We start from the raw sequence: 27,450 nt of genomic DNA on the forward strand, positions 1-27,450 counted from the left end.
AATACTGAGTTTGGCAAGTACATCAATTGCCTTTTGCAATGCAACCTTTTCCAAACAGTGAAATGCACTTGTCTATGCTAAGGATAGGGTTGCCAACTGTCTAATCACACAAAACCCCCTTGCTCTGCCCCTTCCCCAAGACCATGCCTCTGCTCTGACCCTTTTCCAAGGCCCCACCCCGACTCACTCCAGCCCCATTCCTACATTGCTCACTCTCCCCCACCCTCACTCACTTTCACCGAGCTGGGACTGGGGTGTGGGCTCTGGGATGGGGCCAAGGTGGCTCTGGGCTGAGCCTGAGGCAGGGGGTTGGGGTGCTGGAGATGGTTCAGGATGCGGGCTCCAGGAGGGAGTTTGGGTGTAGGATGGCGCTCAGGGCTGGGGAAAGGGGTTGGGTTGCAGGCTCTGGGAAGGAATTGGGGTACAGGAGGGGGCTGGGGCAGGGGGTTCTGGTGCAGGCTCCGGCCAGGTGATGCTTACCGGTGGCTCCCGGAAGCGGCGGCATGTCCGTCAGCGGCTCCCTAGACTCATGGGTGGCCAGGTGGCTCTGCACACTGCCCCTGCCTGCAAGCATCGCCCCTGCAGCTCCCGGGAGCAGTGCAGAGCCAGGGCAGGTAGGGAGCCGGTCTTAGCCCCACTGCACTGCCAGACTATTAGCATCCTAATATTTCCCGGATGGGCTTCAGTAGCCTCCGGGAGATCGAGCCCAATTCTGGGAGACTCCCAGCCAAACTGGGAGGGTTGGCAACCCTAGCTAAGGATCAAGGACCTGCACTATTGTTTTCCCCTTTTAAAATTAATGCAATCTTGAAATTAACCCTCTCCAAAGTAAGATAAATAATAATCCTTCATAACTCATTATCATAACAAATGTATTCTCCTTGTTAACCCACACACACACACAGCAGCATGGTCTGAGACCTTAGGGTTTGGGCCTTTGACATGCTGGGCACCTTCTACTATTGTTTCGAGCCATTTTTACTTCTGGTTCTCATATCTCAGCAGGATGCTTCAGTGTCTGGACTGTAAATACTGTGTGGTCAAATTATTCCTTTGCTTTGTTTACATTTAAACAAAATCTAAATTGGGGCCTAGATTGTCATACTGGAACCGCATTAAGAATCCTGGCTGCTGAAACAAACCCCAATCCTGCACACTGCTACATATAGGGACACCCCTGCACCCAGACTTTATAGGATTGGGGCCGCAGGGCTAATTTATGCAAATGTAATGACATGCTCTGTCATATCTTACTCTCCTTTCTTCCCAAGGAACAAACACAATATTGCAGGAAAAGCCTATTTTCATTAGCAGACAAACTGCCCTCTGCCAGGAAGATGATGTGCTGTTAGGGGTCTGAAGAAACAGACAGACAGAGTGAGAATGTGCTGTTGCCTCAGGAATAAAGACGAGCAAACATGGACAGCAGCTATGAATACTTACCAGCTGGAGCACAGAAAGAAACTACCACTACTTATGCAATGGCTGCTTTAGTGCTCAGCTCAGCCAAATTTAAAGGGCCACCCCTCTGAAAGTAACACTGGGAAAAGTCCCTATAAAAGGGCAACTCTAGCGTGGGAAGGCCATGGTTATTGTGTGTGACATACCCAAGGTAAAATTTACAGCAGTGAATAGCTGTGACTGTCACCCCTTTCTTTTAACCTGCAGTGCCCTTTACACGGCTTTACTGTTGTTGCCTCCACTTCAGGACTGCTCACAAGCAGTCTCCAGCATGTAAGTTACTCCCAGCTATGTCTGCCTGTGACTGCAACCTTCCAGCTTGAAGGTGACCCCAACACCTTCCAGGCCCAGATTTCCCCCAGAAATGTATATCTTGTACTGCCCAGCCCTCCCCTGGAAAGTACAATCTCATATAAAGTCCATCGTTTCATTAATAGAAATTATATGTACAAATCCTGTTATCCCAAATGGAGTTTCCCAAACCCTTCAATCCAAACACACTGGTTTAGATAAAACAATAAAACAAGTTGATTAACTACAACGAAATCTTAAGTGAATACAAGTAATGAGACAGAAAAGTCAGAAATGGTTACAAGAAAAATAAAAATGTGTCTAACTTAAACTAGGATATATTCAAAGTGAAGTTTTTCTCATCACATGCTCTCAGTAGTTTTACTGGCCAGGACCCCTTCTTCTGTGCAATGGCTGCTTCCTTTGTTCCTTCTGGTGTAGTGCCTCAATGGACAGAGAGTGAGAAAGGAGGAGAGGTCCTTTGGGGCGTTCCCCCTTTGCTAAGCATCTCCAGCTGGGATCATGGCAACAAGCAGTCTGTATGGATGGGAACCCCATGCTGTTTCTTTGCTAAAATGTAGACTTTTCACCCACACCCCCTTTCCTGCCAAAGAATGGCTATTTAGCAGATAATGACCCATTGACCATGTTTAAACTGGCTGAGGTGTCAGCTCGCCCTTTGCCTCTGAGGAACTGGTTTGGCCACTCCCCTGACTTGGGACATGTTTTAGTAATATCAGAGTGAAATCTTATAACTCTACATACAATGTTGCTCTACATATTTTACCAGGACAATAATGACCGCATATTAGGAGTTTTCAAATGATACCTCACAGGGCATGCTTTGTACAAAGATTATTACAATGGTGTGCAAGGAGTGAATACAGGGGTAAAATTATTACTATTATTTAATATCTCCTGGAGGAGAGTTTTATAAAGTTTCACACTTAACATCCAGAGATGTCCACTCTTAGGCAGTTGCCGAAAATAGCTGCCTTCAGAGACTCATTGTTTTACATAAACGCAAATGTGGATTTATTTTGCTCAGTGTCCCAAGGGTTGCATCCCTCCTTTTGTGTTCTGACCTATCCAGAGTCCTTCAGCTTATCAGTGTGCTTTGTCTTTAGTTTCATTTTTGCCCCCCCCCCCCCCGCTTTTGGGTGGTGCCCTGCGCCTACTGGCTTATGGGTAGGGCCCTACCAAATTCAGGGTCCATTTTTGTCAATTTCATGCTCACAGGATTTTAAAAAGAAGAAATGTCGTAGTTTCAGCTATTTAAATCTGAAATGTCATGGTATTGTAACCATAGGGGTCCCAACCAAAAAACAAGGTCATGGGGGGTGGGGAGAGGTCACAAGGCGAGTGTAGGGGGTCACAGTATTGCCACCCTTACTTCTGTGCTGCTGCCTTCAGAGCTGGGCAGCCGAAGGGTAGTTTCTGGCCAGGTGTCCAGCTCTGAAGGCAATGCCACCGCCAGTAGCAGTGCAAAAGTAAGGGTTGCAATACCAAACCACGCCACTCTCACTTCTGTGCTGCTGCCTTCACTGCTGGACTTCCAGCCAACAGCCACAAAACTGCCTGCAGTCAGGGGAGGTTTCCAGAGATGGGTCTGACCCAGCCTCAGTAGCGGCCTGTGCAGAGGAAGAGGAAGTCTGGGACTAGCAGCTGGAGCCCAGCGCACACTAGGAGCCCTCGGCTGGGGCACCATCACCCTGCTCCTCCCCAGCACTTGGTAGTTAAAGGGGCCTTGAGCTGCCTGTGTGTGTTGGGGTGTGTGTGACCACAGCAACCCTCTGACCATGAGGCCCTGGGCAGTTGCCTACTCGCCCACCTGTAAGGCCAGCCCCACCCCTGCCGAAAATTAAGGACACCCCCCGCAAAACCATGCCACCCTCACTTCTGCGCTGCTGCCTTCAGAGCTGGGCTCCCGGCCAGCAGCCGCCGCTCTCTTGCTTCCCAACTCTGTGAAATCTGGTCTCCCCTACAACAGCCAGATTTCATGGGAGAGATCAGATTTCACGTTCCATTGTGCATTTTTCATGGCCATGAATGTGACAGAGCCCTACTTATGAATGATTCATCTGTGGACAGCTGCAGGATCCAGGCCTTAGAATTGATACTGGAAACACTTACATATGAGCGGTGTATTATGCACAGCAAGTAGTACTGCTGAGGTAATAATAAAGAAGTGTCTTATATAATATGTGCCTAGGCTACTTACTGTGCATTGAATGTAAATGTTTTCTTTTCTTCCTGCAGATGTTAAGCACCGAAGTTATTTGTACCACGGTGGAAAGGGGACAAGTTTGGATGGGTTTGGGGTTAAGGTTCTGGACTAGAATTCAGGGGGTCTGGATTCAGTTCTCAGTTGTGTCAAACTCTAAGTGAAAACCTGCCTCTATTGACGTTGATGAGAATTTGAGTTGAATACAACAAGGATTTCATTCAGGGTGTGACCTCTCTCTGTGCCTTAGTTCCCAATCTTCTGCTTGTACGATGTATCCCTTTCTACCAGCCTTTGTTGTGTTGCTTTAGAATATAGATTTTCAGGGCAGAGACTGTCTTAAGATGGGCTTGCATAGTGACTAGCATGATGGAGCTCTCATTTTGGTTGGGGAGTGTAGGTGCTTCTGTCTAATGAAGTATTTGAAGGCCATCACTGAAGAGAATGTTCAACACAATTCAGATGTGCCTGTAATGCTGAATGCCCAACTGGTGATGGAACAGGCAGCTCAGGAGACTGATAATGGGATTTACTTCTAGATCAGCATTTTGAATGTTGTCCATGACAGTAGTGATAGAAAGGCACTGACAGTTATTCAGTTGCTTGTTTAAAATGACCTGGTGATCTCAGCCTAATTCTTAGTGGACAGGTGTCCACAGTATAGAAGCCACCCCTGGCACTCGTTTTAGAAGTGTCTGGAAACTGTTAACTCTTTGGGGCAGGACTATCTTGTTATGTGTTTGTACACAGAAGCACTAGAACCAAGAGGCGCTATCACACTACAAAAATAGGTTAGGGAAGGAATGGACAGACATTAAACTAGCTTCCTCCTGGTTTGGGTAAGTGTGGTGTTTAGATGCTGCTTGTATTATTAGAACTGGGAGCACTGGCTGTTGGGAGTCTGAAAGGACAGGAAACAGGAAGGAGGGGGGAGGAGCCGAGGGGGCTGAGTGAGAGTTACAGTGTGTGCAGCAGCTTGGTAAAGAGATTTCCACTGTAAATAAAGTTCTGTTCAAGTTTGTTAATACCTTGCCTGGGTGATACAACAGTAGGTTAAAGATGAGACTCATTACTGTGGCAGCTCACAGGGCCCCTATGTTTCTCTTCGGTCGATCATTGAGTCCTAAACATCACTTAAAAAATGAAATTCACCTAAAAATAAATAGCAATGGGTCTCTGCAAACGTAAGGCCTTATCCTGCAAACATTTGTGTGTATGAGTAACTTGACTCGTGTGAGTCATCCCAGTCAAGGCATACTCGGGCAGCTAAAGTTGCAAATGTATGTGCTTGCAGGATTGGCCCCTTAGCTGGGAACCAGAGTATGGATAATACTATAGAACTTTTCACTGTATTGGAACAATGGCATTAAACAGCCTAGAAAATAACCTCTCTCAGAAAACAGTATTGCAACAAAATGCCAACTGCACAGGAGCAAGTGCTCACATCTTTCTGCTACTGAACTATGTTAATTTAAAACCCAGGATTCTCTTGAAAAAAAATTCACCCTCACATTTTGTAAATCAGAAAGTTTCCCAAGATTGTATCCATTTCTGCATTTGCAAAATATATTTAACTTAGAAGCATCCTCTTTTTTCCCCTGACATAATTGCTTACAAGAGGAGAGCTAAAACACAATCTCAAGTGTAGTAAAGGTAATTGCTGCACTTACTGCTCATGTCATGTTGATGTATTACTATGTATCAAAGGTCACAGTTCTGTACTCATACATTATCAAATTTGAAAGAGCAATATTCGGTTCTGACCAACCTTTAAACTGCTCACAATGTGTGTGAAAATGGATGGAAGGCTACCTTGGGTTTAGAAAAAAAAATAAACCCATGTTTCGGAAGCTGAGAGGTCAATGAGCCAGACTGACAGGGTTAGATGGCAGTACTATGAATCTAATACTCTCTTAGATTATCAATGAGGTGCAGTGCAATGATCACAAGCTAAAACAGCTACGCTAATGAAAATGAAACAGTCTACAAAAATTAGGTGTTACAGGCCTGTGACATAGGGCAGAACCTTGTGGACAATAATGCAGAAATAAGGACATAAATCACCATTTAGAGACAATAAAACTGATAATACCTACCCTGAAATGTTTACGTGTCTATTGAAAGGAATATCCCAGGACAAAAGCCTGCAGCTTCACAATGCTGTACTTTCTTGGGAAGTTGCACTAAAGGCAGGTGAGGTTCTTGAATACCCCTACCCCATCGCACACACAAAATTGAGTAGTTGTTTGCCATCCTTATCTTAGAGGGTAGGGGGCTGTTCATGCCATGATCCAACAATTGTTTGCTGTACAGAGAAATTGGTCTTATTAGAATCTACTCAACCCTGAACAATTTCTGTATTCTGCCTATACCTCCAATGCAATGGTAGAGGTGGGGGATGGGGAAGTCAAGGGGAAATCCCCATAACTGTGTCAATAGCACATATAGTCATTTTAAGAAGACATGAAATCTAATTGTATTTGATCACACACAATTAGAGGAGAATGGATTATTAATAAAGAACCACATCACCCCAGAAAGAGACCACAGATAATGTGAAACCATTGAAAGGAGAACTAAATATATGTGCCTATGAAAAATTTGGGCAAATCCCAAAGCCCTTATTTTGTAGCACAGGTAACTATTAAGCATGTACAGTGCATCAGCTTTGTTTCAACTATAACCATAGTTCAGATCAGATAATAAAACTTTCAATGGCCTTTCCAGAATCATTGTTCCTACAGTAAGATGACAGAAAAGGGAGAACACACATTTACACAGTGGACTAAATAATTCTACCAAGCTATGTGTAGGGGTATGTCTTCAAAGCAAAGAAAACCCTGTGGCTGGCGCAGGCGAGCCGACTCGGGCTCATGGGGCTCAGACATCCGGGCTGTTTCATCGCTGTGTAGACTTCTGAGCGCAGGGGTCCCAGAGCTCGGCCTCCAGCCTGACCTAGAAGTCTACATAGCAATGGAACAGCCCCACAGCCCGAGCCCCACCAGCCCATGTCTGCTGGCATGGGCATGGGCCAGCCACAGTTTTTTTCTTTGCTGTGTAGACAGACCCTAAGGGGGGACTGCTCCGGGCTACTTGTGTCTCATTCAGAGCTTTGTTGGGTCCTGATAGAGGACAGGTGTTCCCTATAGAAAGCCAGAGAGGAACAGGAAATAGGAAAAGTCGGTTAGCTAGGTTGAACTGGCTGGTCAGGGGAGATGAAAGTGATAAATTATACTGAAAGCAGGCTAGAAAATGTGGACAGACAGACAAAGTATTGAGGACAACTCGATGCAAGCAAAGAAAAAGAAAAGGGTAAATTCTTTAGAACCAGCAGAAGGAACAGCAAGTGGGAAGGAAGGAATGGGACAGGCGGAAAGTTATATCATAGTAAAATCCCTAGCTAGGGGATGTCAGCTCCCTGAGGATTGCAGAGTGGTTCAAAAAAATAAAAATAAAAAAAAAATAAAAAAAAATAAAAAAGTGTTGGAGATATAATAAAAGCTAGGAAACTTCCTGGTGGAGACTTGTTAACAGAGTTCAAAAACAAAGAAGAAGTAGGGAAGCTCCTTAAAAGAAAGGTGCTAGGAAAGCTAAAAATAAGCTGTCAGCTATCTATAGTATGTTCCTAACTGAAACGAGAGGGGTAGTATATGGTGTGCCACTTGAAATGTCAGAAGAGGAAATGATGCCAGGAGTTGGTGAAGATGAGGGGATATATGCTAAGAGGCTAATCAGCAAAAGTGGAGGTGATAGCAAGCCCCCCACAATTATGCTGGTCACATTTAAGACAAGGACAGATCTAGATTCTTCAGATTATCTGATACCCTAAAGTTACTAAGATGTATTTACCTCCTCCACTGGAATGCTCTAGGTGTCAAAGGTTTGGTCAAATAGGAAATAATTGCAAAGGGAAATTAAGGTGCAGCAAGTGTGGAGGTAACTATTCATATGATGGATTGTGAGGAAGGGACAGAACAAAAATGTTGTAGCTGTGGAGGAAGACACAGCTCAGCATATGGAGGATGTACTGAGGCAAAGCAAGCTAGAAAAATACAAAAAACTAAAATCATTAATAACTTCTCATATGCAGAAGCTGCTAGGAAACACCTGAAAAGGAAAAAAAGGAGGAAAAAAGAAAACTCAAGATGAGGACAGGGATTAGAAAGCAACAAATTATTGGAAAGAAAGCAATGAATGACATAAGGGTAAAAGCAGATGACGTGCTACTTACAGAAAAAGAGAGACGTTGCATTTATGACTGAAGTCATAAATTATACTTCTCAGACAGGAAAAAAAAGAGAGAAAATGAGAATTATAAGTAAAGCTGCTGAAAAGTACCTATAGGGGAGCAACCTATCAGCAGAATACTTTCCTAAATGAAGGAAGTATTCAAAGTTAAGAGAATGGGTGTGACTATTTTTTAGCTGGAATGCACATAGCACTATAGCACATGAGCAGGAATTAAAGACTCATATTATTGATATGATGACAAAGCCTGGTATAATATACATACCAGAGACTTGGCCAATACAAAAAACTATGGATGTGGTATAGATAGATATGACAGAGAAATAGGACAGGGCATGGGTATCTGTACCCTTGTTAAGGAGAACCAGAACTACTTAGAAGTAGATGTTAAAAAGCTAAATCTCAAGTATAATGCTGTTGATACACTGACACAAAACAACTCTGCATCTCTCAGACCACATAATGCTTCTAACCCATGCAGAAAACTAGAGGCTACAGAACTGAAAGAATTAATTGCATATGTCACACTCCCATACATTATCTGCAGTGATCTGAACAGATGCAAAAGATTGTGGGGAAGCAGGACAAATGATAAGAATGGAAAATGTCTAGAGGAATTTTTTGAAGATAATGTAGTAATATTAAATAATGGAACACTTACCAGGTTCAATGCAGTGGATGGAAACCTCTCTTGCCTAGACCTGGGAATAGCTTCTAGTAACATAGCAAGCAAATGCTGCTGGGAAATTTACAAAGAGAAGGGAAAGTGACCACTTCCCAATGTTAATTACATATCCAGGAAAAGGAAATAAATACCACCCTCACCTGGAACCTAAAAAAAGCAAATTGGAAACTCTTTAGACACAAAAATGAAGAATATGTGGGCAAGCAGTGTGTAAGTGAGCATATTGAGGAATTCTGTAGTAATATTACCAAGGGAATTATAAAGAGACAGCCTGGCTATCCCTAGGAAACCAACTTTAATTAAAGATAGGAAAAGTGTACCGTAGTGGAACAAGGAATGTGACAAGGTAGTTAAAGAAAGGAACAAGGCTTATAAGAAAGCAAAAAACTACATTAACTGGTGAGGAGTTAATTACATATAAAAAAGTAAGGTAGTTGCACAACGGACTATAAAAAGGGCGAAAAGAAAAGCTGGAGGAAATACTGTGGAAAAATAAATAAAGATACCAATACATCAGAGGTATACAAGCAACTTTGGAAAATGAACGGAATAAAGCGTGAAAGCAACACAGTACCAAGCCTTGTGGTGAAAGGCCATGGAGAAAATAAGCACCAGCAAAGAAAAAGTGACAGAGTCCTGTGGTACCTTTAAGACTAACAGATGTATTGGAGCATAAGCTTTTGTGGGTGAATACCCACTTCGTCAGACGCATGGAAAAAATGGAAATTCTGACCACCATGTTTCAAAAAGTCAGTAATAACAAGGATCAGAGGATAGAAATTAGGGAAAGGAAAAGAACATCCCTTAATAATAATTCCGAAATGAAGAGCTGGGAGGCAGATGTGGATCTTATTTTAAATGAAAACTTCAGTGTGAGGGAACTCCAAAAAATGAAAATAAGGAGGAAAAGCACTGCCCCAAGCAAGGACGAAATAAGCTTTGAAATGTTCAAACACGTAGGTGACGAAAGCCTGAGGGGTAGCCGTGTTAGTCTGAATCTGTAAAAAGCAACAGAGGGTCCTGTGGCACCTTTAAGACTAACAGAAGTATTGGGAGCATAAGCTTTCGTGGGTAAGAACCTCACTTCTTCAGATGAAAGCCTGAGGGTAATACTAAAATTATACAATAGCATATGGAGAAAAGGGGAAATACCTGAAACATGTCATTATTATTTCCGTGAGGAAACCAGGCAAGATGCACTGCAGGCCTGAGACATACAGGCCAACTGCCCTCACAGCACGTTTTGGTAAAATGGAGGAAAAACTGGTGAGAGATTAGTAGCCTACTTAGAAGGAAACAGGCTCATAGATGGAAGTGGGTTCAGAAGAGGTAGGAGTGCAACTGACCACATTGCAAAGACACACACAGAAGAACAAAGAACACATGATAGTGACCTTCCTGGACATAGGAAAAAAACTACGTGTTATGGAGAGAGGGATTATTATATAAACTGAAAACCATGGGTATTGTAGGAAGAACATACACATGGATCAGAGATTTCCTAAGCAAAAGAACTATGCGAGTCCAAGAAGGGAAAGCCTTTTTCCAATGTATATCCCATTACAAATGGAACTCCATATGGGAGCGTCATTAGCTCATTCTTTTTAACATCATGATAAATGATCTTCTAAAGGGGATGAGTGCAGGAATAAGCATCACATTATTTGCTGATGATTGTGCCATATGGACCAAAAGCTGAAACCTTGAAAATGCCACCAAACAAATCTAGTATGTCCTTCAGGGGAAAACAGAAAGAGGAAGAAAAAGTGGGGCTTCAAGTTCTCCATTGATAAAGTTAAGGGAGTGATCTTCACAACACAGAAGATTCAAAAAGTCATACAATTATACTGATATGACTAGCAGATAAGGTTAGTGAAAAAGGACAAATTCCTAGCTATAATATTTGATAACCAGCCCATTTGGATGGAGCTTATTGAAAATATTATAGATAAGTGCAAAGGAAGAATCAACTTATTTAAAAGTACATCTGAAATCTCCTGGAGAGCAGATAAAAAACAAAACCAGTGATAAGGCTATACAGAGTGCTAATCACAACTATTAGAGAGTATGGCTGCCAGGCCTGTAGGTCAGCATCAAAAACAAATCTGAGAAATCTAGACTCTCTCCAAGTTTAGGCATTGTATATAGCATATAGTGCCTTCATTACTGTGCATGTAATGTCTATCATGTTTAGAATGAAGCTCCTAGACTTACCTTTTATGCCAAAGTACTAGGTAATAGTGATAACACACCGAGCTAATATATACTGATTGCCGAGAATTAAGTGGAGAGCGGGTAGGACAAAAACTCAAAAATCCTCCAGGTAAGTAGGGTAAATAAGTGGATAAAAGGAACTCAGTGAAAAGAAAAGCTTGAAAGAGGCCACAATCAATAACTATGGGAATCCATCCCTTTCCTCTTAGATAGACATGGAATTATATAATAAAATAAACAAAAACGAGAAAAATTATAACGATACATGATATAGCAAATCAATATATCTGTGTCAGCTGAATACTGTAAGTGTACATACAGTACTGTATGTAATGCTGGTTCCAAACAGGAAGGAACGGGGAGAGTGGGAACAGCTTTGTGTACGCCTGCATTCAGACTCAAGAAAGCTATAAGCTAACAGGGATACTGATGGTACTAATCTGGGCCTTAGATGTGGAGTCAGACAGGACAGCCATGGCAGCTAACTCCTTATCAGGGCTGCACGCACTATACAATGGCAAGTCTGACAGCAGAAACAGTATACTTAATGAAATATTACTGCTAACAACTGAATTAGATCATAGTAAAAGCATGGATCCTGGTGCATATAGGAACAGCTGGCAACGAATTGGCCGACAGGCAAAAAATCCTATTAAGCATGAATGAATTGACCTAGAGATCCCCTGTTTAAACTGGAATTTAAACACTTCATCAAAAATGAGCCAAGGAAGGAATGGAAAGAACTGTGGGCACATGAAATGAAGGGGAAAAAATTCCATTAAATATGCCCAATAGTTGAAAATGTTAATGTTATCCAAAGCCCTGAGAGGAAGAGTGAAGTGGCTTTATTCAGAATTTTAACAGGGCATTGTGGATTAAAGTAGTAATCTATTTCTAATCAACAAGCATAAGGATGGACTATAAGAAACATGTAATGTCCAGGGAATGATAGATCATCTCTTATGGAATTGTGAAGACTGGATCAGTGAAAGGAAATATTCATATGGAAAAAACTTAGAAACCTTAAAGTAACATTTTTTTTCTTTGTAACACCTATACAAAATACAAGGAAAATGGCTAGTCTGCAATTCTTTAAGAATACTGGGAAATCTACAAAATCCAGTGAATGGTGGTCATAGACTCGGGAAGTGAGTCTGCTGCATCACTCCCAAGAAGAAGGGCCAGGGAGAGGAAGCTTAGGAAACTGCAGAGAGTGAGAAAGACTCCTGGAGGGAAGAAACAGCAGGAGAGTTTGGAAGGAAGAGCCAGTAGGCGGAGCTCCAGCCAGGGGAGAGAGACAACTGAGTTCTGTTTTGACAGACTGTTTCCAATCTGAGTGGAATGGGTGAAAGGCAAATCAAAGGGACCAGGGAGAAGAACTGCTCAAGCCCCAGAAGGAGGGCTATGGGTTCCATTAGTCAAGAAGGAAGGGTTTGGGTCTAGTGGGCCACTGGAGACTGTGAGCAAGATTAAATAAGTAGATCCCACCCAGGAGGTGTAATTTTATTTGAAATACTGTGGGCTGTGTAGTTCTTAAGAAGCCTAGACCAGGAGGAAACAAAGGCAAGGTGCTTCTCTGGCCATAAGGAGGCAGCTGACCCTATTACATAGAACAACTGAGCTTTACTGAAATATACCAGATCTCAACAGGTAAGCAAAAGCTTAACATTTTTGCAGATTGCAATCCACAGAAACTAAGAGAGAAAGAGGTATTTCATGGTAAGGCATATCTACCTTGATGATACATTCAGAGCATTTGCTGCCAAAATCCCTTTACAATTGACTTTATTGGGGCTCCATTTCAGCACAGAGGTTCACTTGTATATGATCCACTTGTATATAAGGACTGGGGGCCATAGCGAATCTGAATTACTTTTCTGTCCAGTTGAAAAACCCCATCTGATTAAAGCTATTGTTTATATAACATTCTTTGAATGCATAAAACTCATATTAATGCAATGTAAAGGCTATTACAGCAACATGACTGGGCCAAACTATACATATGTTGTATTTTCTATCCCTGTTTCTCTGGTTAGAGATATAGCTCAATAAATAACTGTTTATGTACTAAAGTCCATACCATCCTATATCCAGAATGTGTAACATAGTTGACTTAACATTGCACTAGGAACCTTAACATTTGCATTTCTTGACTTTTTATCCTAAACCAGGCAACTTCATTATAGAAAGAATCAATTACAATTTAATTGTCTTGTTTTATTTAAAAAAGTTAATATGCACAATATTAATAATTAAATGGCTCTAATTAGGCTTTAAATGAATTCACAACTCATTAATGTGAATGGGAAGAACAACTTTCCTCACTGAGATGAATGGGGTGGGGCAGAAGTCCAGTCTTCACTCTTCCCATTTTACCAGAGAGTTTTCTACAAGTCTAGGTTAGTGGAAGAAATGCACGTCCATTTTCTTTGGAAATGAGACAACCAAATTTCATTTTTAAGTTTAACTTTAACATTTACAGAATGCAACAAAACTGTGGAGAAACCCTAAAAACTTGTGAGATTCTCCAGTTTTTACAACCTCAATTTTCTCTTATCCTGGCTATTTAGAGAATTTTGCTGGGTATATTTCAGTCAGCCAGTTGCAATCACCCTTGTGAAAGTTGCTCCAGCAACACAGAACAGTAGCCACTGCCCCACAGTGCCTTTGGGCAAGGCAGGGAGAATGCCTAATGATCTCACAAAAGGGGAAGGCTTTGTTAGGCTGTGCTGGAAAAATATTAGTGACTTCTTACTGAGCATGCTCCCAAACATAGCATGGAAGCTTTTAACCATCTAGCCAGATATTAGAAGTTTGCTTATTTCAAATACAGTGCTCACTGTGCCTTGAAAAGGAGAGAGAAATGCATGTGATGGGAATTGTAGGTCAATATTAATACATTATGTGAACGAGAGGTGTATCGGCTTCTATTAATTCTCTTTGCAGTCCTGCAGAGTCTCTTTGCAGTTTTGGTATGTTCTGGAGTAATCCTGAAACATGCTAGTCTTATACTGGTGGCAGGCCTTATGCTGAATAAAAAGCATGTTAGGATTAGAAATAGTATTTTAATTTTTTCTGGATACAAATAAAGAGACTGATTATAAAATGTTCTTATATAACCCAGAGATGATTAAAGTACAATGAAGTGATTTAAGTTTTGCAGTGTTGCCAACTCAGGATTTTATCATGAGTCTTGAGAAACTTCATTTTTTTAAACCGTCCTAATATTCTGGGGTTTATCTGACCTGACTGTGCACAAAAGTGTAAATTAGAATTTTCATGCCAAACCTGTGCACCTTCATACTTTAAGTATTCTTAAACAAGGATGAAATCAATCTTTCCGCATCGGTTTTATCATCCTACCTGCTGTGGTTTTTGTGCAGCAAACAAAGTCACTAAGCAGGTAATGGGCTCAGTTCGACCCCTCAATCAATATTAATCAATAGGGAAAATGAAAGTATTACACTACCAAGGTCTTTGGAGGTCTCTTGGACCCCAAACAAGTACAAAAATTTAAATAAAACACAATAGGCAAACCACTGTCTCTTAGACTCAGACTTTAAGGCCAGATGGGACCATCATGATCATCTAGTTTGATCTCCTGCACATTGCAAGCCACAGATCACCACCTATCCAATCCTGTAATAGGCCCATAATCTCTGGCTGAGTTACTGTAGTCCTCAAATCATGATTTAAAGACTTCAAGTTACAGAGACTCCACCAATTACATTAGTTTAAAGCTGAAAGTGACCCATGCCCCACGGTTCAGAGGAAGGCGAAACCCCTCCGGGATCTCTGCCAATCTGACCTGGGGGAAAATTCCTTCCTGACCCCAAATATGGTGATCAGTTAGACCTTAAGCATGTGGGCAAGACCCACCAGCAAGACCCCAAACACATACAAATATTTAAATAAAACGTAATAGTCAAACCATTGTCTCTTCTTTCTTTAAGTATTCTCAAGCTATGATGAGGACAACCAGTCAGTATTGGTTTTGTCTGTATAGCGGTTGTACTTTTAGTGTAGCAAAAATGTCACTCAAAATATATTGGTGTCAGTTAGATCCCAAATTAATTACTGTATGTATTCCAGCATCAGATAGAAATGACGACGATAAAAAATATGGTTTTTGTTTTTTTCAAAAATGCACCAAAAGGATCTCAGGGGACTGTGAGATGTCTGAGAACACTTGCCTCATGTATCATACAATTGTTCAGCCAATTGAGTTTCTTTGAAGAGAACGTTGTCAAACAATCTCTGGGACACCTATACTTGCTATGAAGAGCTTCTGGGGAAGCCACAATTGTCAGATACGTTTCTGGCAAGCCCACACTTGACAGCTACTGTTGCTGGGGCAAAGACTCGTTGCACTCTGCATGTCTGAATGCATACCGTGTTTGGATTTTGTTGAATTACACACAGCATAATAAATCCCTGAGTAATAAATCTCAGGGACCTGGATACCAAAATGGTGAAACCACTGGTGCAGGTAAGGAACATTGCAGCTGTGCCTCAGGGTTCCAGAGAAGCAGCATCTAGTGTGCTGGGTACTGAACAGAGCCTAAGAAACCGGAAGATGTTACGTCTGTTTCAGAGAATGACAGAAAAACACATCAAAAAATGTTCAAAGTAAAACCCCAAACAAAGTAAAACCTGTGTACGTTCAGAACATGTCACCTATTTGCGCCATTTGTTCACAGTAGTAGACCATTTACTGCCACTTTGCTGTGCTACCTAGTTTCATTGTCTAAACCTGGGGTCAATTAGACCTCAACACCTGTATAGTTATAGCATTTTTAAAATGTGTTTGATCATGGGGCCTCTCTCTTTCTCTTCTTAAATCGGGGTTTTCCCCCTTCACGACTTGGCCTTCTGGCCAGGTCTCTAATATAGTCCTCCCCTTCTAGGGTAACAGTCTTTCCAGGCCAGCTGTCCGGTGGCATTTCCAATGCTCCTGTGCCCACTAGGGGAACCCTTTGCCTACCACACCGGGTTCCATTCCAGGGACCCTATAACAAGCAACCAAGATCTGCACAGTCCTACCCCCTACTTCTGTTTCCCTGTGCTTTTTCCTACCTTGCCCTCAGGTTTTCTTTCACCACAACTCTTCTGGGGTTGACCCTTCTTCCAGGGCTAGAACCACAATGCTTATTCTCCCTCTTGGGTTTTCTCCTCCCCTTCTCTCTGCTCCCAGAGAGTTGCTGCAGACTCTCCCCCTGCAGGCCCCTTCCTCTGCAAACACTTCCCAGGCACTTTTGCTGACAGTATGAAGGGATTAATGGGCAAATTATTCAGTGATGCCATTGGGACAGGGGTAAAGTACAGTACAGAAGACACAGGATATGTCTACACTCCAATTAAACACATGCAGCTGACCCGCGTCAGCAGACTCGGGCTCATGAGGCTCGGGCTGCATAACTGCAGTGTAGACGTTCGGGCTCAGCCTGGAGCCTGGGTTCTGTGACCTCATGAGGGGAGAGGGTCTCAGGAACCTGAGCTCCAGCCTGAGCCCAAACGTCTACACCACAACTTTACAGCCTTGCAGCCCAGGTCAGCAGCAGGTGTTTAATTGCAGCATAGATATACCCAAAGGGCCCCTCTTTTACCCCTGTAAGACACAAAGTAACTTGTAAGGAGGAGTTATTTTAACTTCCGATTTTCTTTCAGGATTCCCATTTTATAGAGATCAGAAATAACTGCATGATGGCAGCAACTGAAATTATATTTTTTATGAAATAAAATATTTAAATTACAAAATAAAGGGGGTACAGAGTCAAAACACATTAAAGGAGAGGTAATTGTGTTTTTTGTACACCTGAAACTTACACCGGAACAACACAGCAATTAGGACTGTCGACTAATTACTTTTTGGTATTGAAATTTTTCTTAAAGTTTTCAAACAGCCAAAAGCCATTTTTTTCCAAGCTAAATGTTTGAGCTTGTTTTTTCAATGAAAACCCAAAAACTTTCATTAAAAATTGACATTTCCCTTGCAAATATCAGTTTAGATGAAAAAGCCATTTTTCTTAAAAAAAGAAAAAAAAAATTAATGAAAAATTTCAACCAACTCTACTTTTTATAACTATACCCCCAACCTTCAGTTCCATGGATAGGCTGTGCATGCAGCCCTAACAATTACTATTTTTAAGTGGTTCTAGGACACCAGATAAGTGCTCCATGAGAACAGGCACCTGCAAGAGGCAATTCGCAAAGGAGAATTCTATATAGGAGACCATTTTGCATGCAGGGACCTAAACTCATGTCATTTTAACTTTTGAAACACTAACATTCACCTGTTGGCCACTCCACTCATGAGGCTTATAACCAAAGTGCAAACAAAACCTTACTCGTAATAGTGCTAAAGGAGGCTAGAGAAAATGTCTCAACTTGCTTAGTTAATTTGTTATAATACCTTGAGCTTCCTTTCTGAAAAGTAAGCTTTATATATACAAGCCACTGAAATACAAAGGAAAGCAGCAGATATAGGTATGTACTTGTACCAAGATAACACTCTTGAGTTTTTAGATCATTTTCAGCCAAATAGTTCCCATAACACTTTTAAAAAAATTAATTGATATTTTAGGATGGGAAATTTAGCATGTTGAACATATTTCTAGTAAGATGTATGTGTATCCCCCTTAGCAATTTACTTGTATACTGTATCACTTTTCTCCTCCCTCTGGTCTGAGACAGTACATTCTTAAGACAGAGACAGTGTGTTTTATTTGGGAGCACATTTTGGATGCCAGCATAGACTAAATCAATATCTGCATATTGTGTGTACATGTGCTAGTGAAATGACGTGAAGCCAGTCATATGACAAACATTGCATTTATTATGCTCTTTTGACTACCTCATCTGCACTCTGCCCACGGGGCCTACTTCTAACAATCCACGAGCATCTTAAGGCAGCTGCAATTAACATGTTCCATAAAAATATTTCCCTGAAATATGGGGCTTCCCCTCAACACAACCCCTAGTCAATGACAGGTTCAAGTTTGATATCTTAACCATGAAGGTAAAAAAATAGCATACAATTGAAAACTGAAGATTACCAGATTTCAAATGAAACTACTGGTGTCCCTCTCACTTGTCAATATATGAAACCTAAAATCATATTTAGCAGGAAAGTACACTGTTTTTTGGGCTAATTTCATCTATCCTCCTAAGGTATACAACTGACTCAAGAGAAACTGGTTTTGCAGACAGAAAGACATGAAAAATGTTGTTTGCAGCATTGTTGTAGCCGTGTCGGCCCCAAGATACGAGAGAGACAAGGTAGGTGAGAGAATAACTTTTATTGAACTGACTTCTGTTGGTGGACAGGACAAGCTTTCAAGCTTCACAGAGCTCTTCCTCAGGTCTGGAGAAGGTAGCAGAGTGTCCAAACTAAATACAAGGTGGGACAGATTGTTAAGCAGAGGTTCTCACATGTAGGAGACTACTTAAAATGAAGTGGAAAAATGCACCATGAAACTAACAATATAATCAATGATATTTTAATCGAGATGACCTGAACTCCCTCAGACTTCCACCACAACTTCAACCACCACTACCCATCCAATGAACTCTCTGGAATACTCCCACTCTAGCATCAACTTCCTGGACACCACAATCAGCTTCAGCGATGGAACACTACACACAACTATATACATGAAACCCATGGATCACCATACTAATTGCCACACATCCAGTAACCACCCCAGATACACTAAGATATTTTATGTACAGATAGGCACTCAATTTGCTCCAAAGAGGAAGTCTGGGATACACACCAAAACTCACTAAAAATCACCTCCACCAAACAAGGACTCGCCCACCAGAGAAGTAGATCATATCATGGAATGGCCACCCAAATACCCTGGGAGAACCTGCTTCAATACAGAAAAAAACCCACTGACAGCACACCCCTAAGTTGTCACCCACCACCCCAAACTAAAACCCATACGGGGTATCAAATAATTACAATCCATACTTGATAGGGGCCACTTCCTGAAAGAAATCTTTCCCAAACCTCCTCTTGTAGCCTTCAAACAACTGCACACCAACCTGCCAAGCACATCATCAGAAGCAAGCTTCCCACAGACCAGGACATACCAATTCAAAGTGGAACCAAACCCTACCAGCACAACAGACAAAACCTGCAAGCCTGGACACAAAAACTGCTACGAGTATTAATTACTCCCCCCGCAAAACACACCTTTCAGGATCCATGGGTCCTACACATGCCTATCACAACATGGGGTGTACCTCATTCAGTGTATCAAATACCCCAACAACTACTATGTGGGTGAAACCACACAATCACTAAGCTCTCAAATGAACTCTCTCAGAAAAAAATGATAAGAGACATAAAAGACAAAAACACCCCATCACCTGTCGGTGTACACTTTTCACAAAGCAATCACTCCATGTCTGACCTCTCAGTCCTAATCCTCAAAGGAAACCTGCAGAGAGAGCCTGGGAATTTAAATTAATAACTCTGCTGTACTCTAAAAAAACATGGACCTAACGGAGACACTGGCTGTATGACTCATTACAACAATTTGTAACACGCACTACTGCCTGCTAACCCTTAATTGCCCACTTCATTCTAAGTTGTCTCCTATAGCATGCATGAACCCCTTATGCCTAACTATCTGTCCCAACTTCTATTTAATTTGGACACATTGGTTACCTTCCCCAGACCTGAAGAAGAGCTTGAAAGCTTGCCCCTTCCACAAACAGAAGTTGGCTCAATAAGAGATATTACTTCATGAAAATATTAATATTAACAATACTTGAAAATATTTTTTCTGTGCAACGAGGCACATGCAGAGTACATGATGGTGCGGAAGAGGTTTGACTGACAATTATTTGGGATGGCCTGCATTACTCTGTGTCAGACACAAATGGTTTATTCAGGCCATCCCAAACATGTCAATAAGACTTCTAATATAAGAGAATACATAATAGTCATACATTCTGCATACACAAACCAATGAAATATCACCACCTCAGGGGTGAAATGTGACATCAGCTTAACAGTGTAAAGCAACTAATTAAAACTCCAAGGATAATTTTAGGCAGGTAGAATATAACTAGCCAATATGGAAATTGGTTAGGATGATGTGGATCAAAGTCCTTTCTGCAAGTACTACACAGAATTTTTAAAGACCGCCAACTACCAGCATCTCTGTTTTACATGCCACTCTTAGGAGGGCAGCTCCAGCAGTAGAACCACTCAACTGTGCTACAAGGTTTTGTTTTTAAAACATAATGGCAGCTCTACAGTAATCAGCTAAGTGGAAACAACTAAGGCCTTGTCTACACTACCAGGATAAGTTGACTTAAGTTACGCTACTCCAGCTATGACTATGTGAATAACGTAGCTGGAGTTGACGTAGCTTAGGTCGACTTACTGTGGTGTCTACACCACACTGCATTGACCGGAGACGCTCTCCTGTCGACTTACCTTATTCTTCTCGGGGAGCTGGAGTACCGGAGTCGACTGGAGAGTGCTCTGTGGTCAATTTAGCAGGTCTTCACTAGACCCTCTAAATCGACCCTGCTGCATCGATTGCAGCAGCATCGATCCCTGGTAAGCGTAGACATGGTCTTAGTAATTCAATGTGCTGTTAACCAAAAAAACTGGAATTGTAAATTAGGCACATTTAGAAAACAGTGGAATGTACTAACATAACTCTACAAAAAGCTTCTAGGTTAATTACCAGCCCAGTTCAATTCTACCAGCGAAGTCACAAGTACTAAAATACATGCTCTTTATAAAGCAAATTGACATATTCCTTCAAGAGTCTCCATAAACTGTTATAGTTGCTATATAGCACATGAAGTTTTCCCATGATTTCTGGAAAATACAAAGCAAATATTGTTGCTAGATAGTCTTTATTTTCCTTTAACAAAAAACACAAAGGCACAAAATTCACTTATATATTGTCATTATTATACAGGTATAAATAACGCTCAGTATTCAAGTACAGTCAAGTAGAGACTTCCTATACCTTATGTAAACACAAACTAATTTTGTATATCATGTGCCTTCGGCCCATCTGCACACAGGTAATGCCAAAGGAGTTACAATACAGCTTAGTGCTGTTTAACTGCATTCTGTCAAAAAAGTTAAGACAATGACTAAGCTGTTACAGTTATGACACTTTCACACTGCTTAAGCTGAATGCCTAAAGACATTTTAGCCTGTAAACATCTAGATATTTAAAAGTCATTCAATCAATTTTAATGAGTAAACATTAAAAAAAAATCCTAAAAGTTCACAAAACCAAAACTCCACTAGATAAGTTGTTGCTAATTACTGCAGCTTATGTTCAATACCTAAAACTTAGTATGCATTTGGTTAAGTGTATGGAAAATAACCCTGTAGGTAAATTTTAGTTTTCAAATATACAAAACTAAGCTAAAGCGACCTGTGATTGTGTTAGACTTCAACCAACTGTACATTCTGCAGTGCATTAGCTCACTGAAAGAATACATGCTTAATTTTCAATATCCAGTAGTGCACATAGCTTCGACGTACTGTGGTAGTGAGGCAGTCTGAGCTCAAGAGAGATTTTAATTTGTACCATTTTCAAAAAGCCCACCTGAAGAGTAACAACTGGCATGAACAAAGCTAAAAGAACTAGCTACAGAAGGCACTTGAAGTACTTATTCTGCTTCTGGGACAGACTCCTCACTTTGTTCAGTTGGAACAGCGGAATCGATTTTCGTAACTGAAGGTTCACTTTCATTTGTTGTTTCTTCTTTCACAGCCTCTTCAGATAATTCAACCCCTTGCTGCTCAGTACTCGATGCCTCACCATCTATCTGGTCTGCCTCAATAATATGTGTAATTTGTTCTATGGGTTCTGAGAAAAAAAATGATTAAATTAATCATTTGATCACTTCCAGAAATACTGAATACACAGTTGACGTTTGTAAGGAAGTGTGGGACTTAGACTTGAACATTTTCTAATCACAGGTTTAGGGTACTGTCACTGTATAGAAGTTCTTTATAAATACCAGGACCAACCTGCAGTGGGTTGATATTTCTCTAATGGTAAGGCCAAAAGTAAGAATTTGCAGAGTTTGGGGGGGGGAGGGAGGGGAGAGAGGGGAAGAGAAAAGTAGACAATGGGAGGAAGAGATATTGAAAATTCAAAGCTATCAAGGTAGGCATTTATATATTCTAGCACATTTGATACAAGATTACACACAAGAATGTTATTATAAATTGCGAATTTAAGTGCTCAAAAATTAAGTATCAGAGTTAAGGTTTCCTATGCAACCTTAATTCAGTACCCTTGTGCATATGCATTATGATATAGTCTTTAATTACATGTTCACATACCATTTTTTCCACAGGACCCCTGCCTCATTTCATGGACAGGACAGCCCAGCTCTGGAACTAAATCAGAGCTGGGCAATGAAGGAGGCTGTTTGTAGGACCCTTTGCAGCTTCTGCAAGAGATGAGGCAGCTCAACTGGAGCTGACTAGGATCTGATTTTTATGTGTTCACATACCATTTTTTCCACAGGACCCCTGCCTCATCTCTTGCAGAAGCTAGGTGGTGTGTAATATTTATAGTACTGGAGGCAGGGGGGTTTAGGCCTGCCTATAACTATAGGCCCAACCCCTCAACTACAGGGGAGGAACCAATGAGCCCAGACTACAGTTGATTTCTGGGGACAACAAATGAAAAAACAGGCATGGGAGTGAGATCAGAGGTAAAGAATAAGAGATCCAGAGGGGGACACAAAGCAGAGAACCCCAGACAGCACCCACTGCTTCTCTAAGGAGTTTAGGAAGTCAGTGGACACTGCCCAGAGGAACTCTGCCCAAAGACGTAAGCGGAAAAGGGACCGAAAATAGGCCCCATGGTCACAGAACACCCCTCTGTCTAGCTGCCTCCTCTTGGAATGATGGATGGCCAGCTTGGCCAGCACCAGGAGGAGGTTGATGAGGAGGTCCTGCAACTTTGTTGGGCCCCGGATGCGGTGTGCATAGATCAGGAGGTGTGGGAAAAAATGTGGCCAGAACTGGCTCCTCCAGAGCCTCTTGCTGAGGAAGAGGGGCTGCAACCTGATGTGCACCAGGGTCTCCTCGTTGCAGAAGGGGCAGGCATCAGGGGATTTCGTGAACTGCACTACGTATATGCCTGTGCTCACAGCTCTGTGGAGGAGCCACCAAATGATATCCCTGGCAGGCTGTGGGACCAGACTGGAATATAGACTGGCCTGCCAGGGTTCCTAACCCTCCTCTGGTGGCAGCAGGTCCTGCCACTTGGTGTCAGGGCAGGACACAAAGGTGAGAATGTGGATAGTATGAAGCATGAGCACATACAGATGTTCTCTGGGCAGGGTTCAGAGGCAGACTAGCTGGACGCTGTGCAGTTGGCTCAGGTAGCATGTTGGGAATGGCTGGGGAGGCTTGCAGGATAAGGGTCCAATGATGAGTTTTGGAGGGGCAGAGGTGAAGGATGGGAGGGAAGCACCCTCCTGCAGGACTCGCTCGAGAAAAGCGAGAGAAGCCGGAAGCAAGGCTGCTCTCAGCTCCTGGAGTGCACATCAGGTGATGTGCAGGATGGAAAGCCCCATGCACTGGCCTACGGTTGCAGGGTCCACCTAGCCCCTCTGATCAGAGTCCAGGTGTGTAATGAATGAGGCGGGGATGCAGGAAGAGAAAGGGTGGTGTCTCAGTTAAGAATGCTGCTCTGGAAAACACTGAATTCTATCCCTGCCTCTACACAAAGTTCCTGTGTGGTGCCAGGCAAGTCACTTAAACGAACTTTTCACAGGTGGTTACTAATTTTGTGTGCTTTATTTTCTGTATGCACAACTTGAGATCCAGATTTGAGTCTGATTTGCAAGAAGACTGAGCACTCATAGCTGCAACTGAAGTCACAGCTGTACTCTGATCATATGAACTGTTAAGTACTCTGAAAAATCAGATCCTAGTCCCCCCGAGCAAATTAATAATTTTGTCTTCAGAGGAGAGTTTCAATACCGCGCAGTAAAGGCATGGGGACACTAACTGAACAATGAGGAGGAAACAAAATATTTAATACTTCTCATTAGCTGCGCATCATTTAACCTGCACATTGAATGAGGCAGGGGTCCTCTGGAAAAAACTATATGTGATCATATAATAAGGCTTTCACAAGGGAGCAAATTAAAGTTGGACAGACAACCTTAATTTTGGCATTTCCTAACTTCTGAGTGCTCAACTTTGCAACCTTAATATTCTTTTAATGTAGTTTTTTTAAAATATAATTTACTAGGTCTTTAAGAAAGCAAACTATAAAAAACAAATTCCATTATATAGCATCATACTGACACTCATGAGGTTCACCAGCAGCGTTGGAATCTTTAAAGCCACCACACTGATCTCTGCCACTTGAGCAAATGTTGTAAATGGTAGCAGTAGAAGGCTGTCATCCTCTACATGGATCAGCACCAGAGTGGTAAGTCATACTGATGGGGGGTTCACAGATATTTGCTGACCACAAAGGAATGGGGAGATTCAGGCATCTTGGATTCCATTCCAGGGTCTAGAGAGGAGTGTGGTCTAGTGGGCACAGGCTTCTGCACATTCCCTCCAATTTGACTCCTTCTGCTCTGTCCCTCTAACCAGTCCCTGTCTAGTCTCTTCCCCACCCATCTCATCATCCCAGCCTCATCTCATTGTCTAATGAGTCTAAGACTCCACTCCTCAGGCTTCTCATCCCAACCCGTTTCCTGGCCCAGTCTGTTTCATCTCCCAGTTCCTCATTCAATCTGTCTCTCCGCTCCTCCTTGGCCTCTAGTCCTTCCCGCCCTCACTGGTTTCCCAGTCCCAATTATTCTCCCAAGACTCCTCATCTAGTCTGTCTCTCTTATCCCCACCCCACCCCCTGGCTCCTTGTCCCAGTCTCAGTCTCCCAACTCCCAGTCAGATTTTCTTCCATACCTTACTTCAGTCCCTGTCTCAGACTCCTTGTTCCAATCTACTCCTTTCTTTGCCCAGTTCTTATCCTCTCTGCATTCAAGTCAGGTAGCTTTCTCCTCCATGGGCTCTGGCCCCAGGGTGGGTGGGAGTGCCATTGAAAGCACAGGAGAGACACCCTTCCCCTGCTATCAGTTCCAGTGCCCAGCCGCAACGTAGCCTGGAGATTTTAGCAGCTCCACCAAGAAGTCTGAGCACGTGGGAACTGCAATTTTTCAAAAGCTTATAGCAGCCAAATTTGGGTGGATTTTCAAAGGGAAAGCAAAAGGCACATTCTTGATACAGAGACCACTCCCCTGCCAAATTTCAAGCCCCTAAACTGAAGCATAGGGGCACACTAGAGGTCTCAAAAGAAGATTCCAAGCATGTGAAAGGTAAGTAAAAAGTAAGTTTTTATCATTTAAAAATAATTTTGGCAAAGGGCTGAACTGTTTGGGCTGAAACTTTCAAAAAAATATTCAACCTGAGGAAACGCTATGCATAAAAAAATTCAGCATAAATGCTTAAAAGTTGGCAAAGTTATATGCAACTAAAAACAGGGTCTTATAACAGCTCCACCTATTATATAACAAACTCTGATGTTTAAAGCTTTCATGTGCAAATACAAGGATTTAATTTTACATTATAACAAATTGGTTATGATTAATGTAAATGTCTAAAGTCATTTAGATCTCAGTAACACAATTTAAATGCTAGTAAAAGCTGTAATTATAGAGGGCTAAAACTCTGAAAATGAAATTGAAAAGGACAAAATATTACAATGCAAATATCTTATTTAGTTGACGTCTTTGAGTATTAGCAATTAGTCTTGATTGATTTAATTGAAGGAAAATACACCTACATATATCGGCCTTCCACACAACTGTTGTAGATTGCTTAAGACAGATTTTAATATGTCAAAGCCATTACCATATTATAGCACCGTTAACAAAAAACCTGATTCCAACAGCCATGCATTTCTTAACATCCTTGCTCAGCGTTTAGTATTAAACAAAAACATGTAAACAGAGCCTTCTTCACAGTCAGCTAATGAAGTCAACTGTCCTACCTTTGCGGTAGGGAATGTTTCCCACAACAACCAGCGAGCTCACAATATTATGATTTCAGTTTGACTAAGGTGGTAGGCATCTGTTATGAGGGAGTTCACAAAAATCATGTAATAAGTAAATATCAAGTGGAAAGGAATCCCCCTACGACCTAACGTGCAACTAGTTATTTTTTAAGAAGCTGTGGTAGGAACACATGAAACCAGATTCTTAGATTTTGAGTGTGGGGAGGAACAGCCGGAGGAAGGAGAGGGGAAAAAGGAGAGAACAGAGAAACAACCTACTGCCTAGTCTCTCAAATTCTGAAGCAAGAGGCTTTTGTAACACTTCTGCAGCAGTGATGGCATCCAGCCACCTGTAATTCTACACTCAAGGAATCCACCACTAGCAGCAGAATTTCAAGAACTCTGGCTTTTCATAACTCTGTTCACAAAGGCTTAGAAGCAAGGGAATTTAAACCTTTCTGAACTAGAAAAATCAGTATATGATTAAATGGTTTCAAATTCAAAAATTCTCTGAAAACCTGGGTTATCAAAAGTGAAACAAGTTTATTTAATTCAATTCAACCTAGCACTCCACAGGATGTCAATTCTGTATGACAAGAATGGAGCAGCAGAATTACAGTTCAGGGATATACATAAAAGATATGTGAACAAGTTACTGTATACAAAAGCTTTTCTGCATTGTACAGTGCTTTATCTGGTATTAACAGTATTTCACTCTAAATAATAAAGGTCATCCAAAAAGTTTCAAGTTCGAGTCCGGGGATGCATATGTCTAAGGCCTGGTCCACACTAACCCCCCACTTCAGACTAAGGTACGCAAATTCAGCTACGTTAAGAACGTAGCTGAATTCGAAGTACCTTAGTCCAAACTTACCGCGGGTCCAGACGCGGCAGGCAGGCTTCCCCGTCGATGCCGCGTACTCCTCTCACTGAGCTGGAGTATCGGCGTCGACGGCGAGCACTTCTGGGATTGATTTATCGCGTCTAGACAAGACGCGATAAATCGATCCCAGAAGATCGACTGCCTGCCGCCGAACCAGGAAGTAAGTGTAGACCTACCCTTACTCACTAAGAGTGAAGTGTGACACAGGAAGGTAATATTTGAAAGTTTTCATCTAGTTACACACAAAGCAAAATGTCTATTTTCAACACAGAATGCCAGGTTTCAGTTTTATAGACCACGTGACATCAGCATTGTGTCATGTAGTCAACTCCATGGTGTCACATTTAGATTGACTGGCAAACCTCATACTACCAAAGTGCACATTGTGGGGAGCTGTATGGAGTCTCTTTATTAAGTG

The 27,450-nt window shown here is 41.9% G+C and overlaps 1 protein-coding gene across 10 annotated transcripts in view; it reads right to left on the reverse strand.

The window, feature by feature from the left end:
- Window positions 1-20,991: 20,991 nt before the first annotated feature.
- Window positions 20,992-27,450, reverse strand: part of LNPK (lunapark, ER junction formation factor) — a 77,821-nt gene continuing 71,362 nt past the window's right edge. For all 10 annotated transcript variants that reach the window (XM_065561893.1, XM_065561895.1, XM_005300439.3 and 7 more), the window contains one exon: window positions 20,992-21,982. In XM_065561893.1, the coding sequence (XP_065417965.1) occupies window positions 21,783-21,982 (200 nt within the window). In that variant the 3' untranslated portion in view covers window positions 20,992-21,782. The remainder of the gene's footprint in view (window positions 21,983-27,450) is intronic.

Source organism: Chrysemys picta, chromosome 11, assembly GCF_011386835.1.
Source record: "Chrysemys picta bellii isolate R12L10 chromosome 11, ASM1138683v2, whole genome shotgun sequence".
NCBI lineage: Eukaryota > Metazoa > Chordata > Testudines > Emydidae > Chrysemys > Chrysemys picta.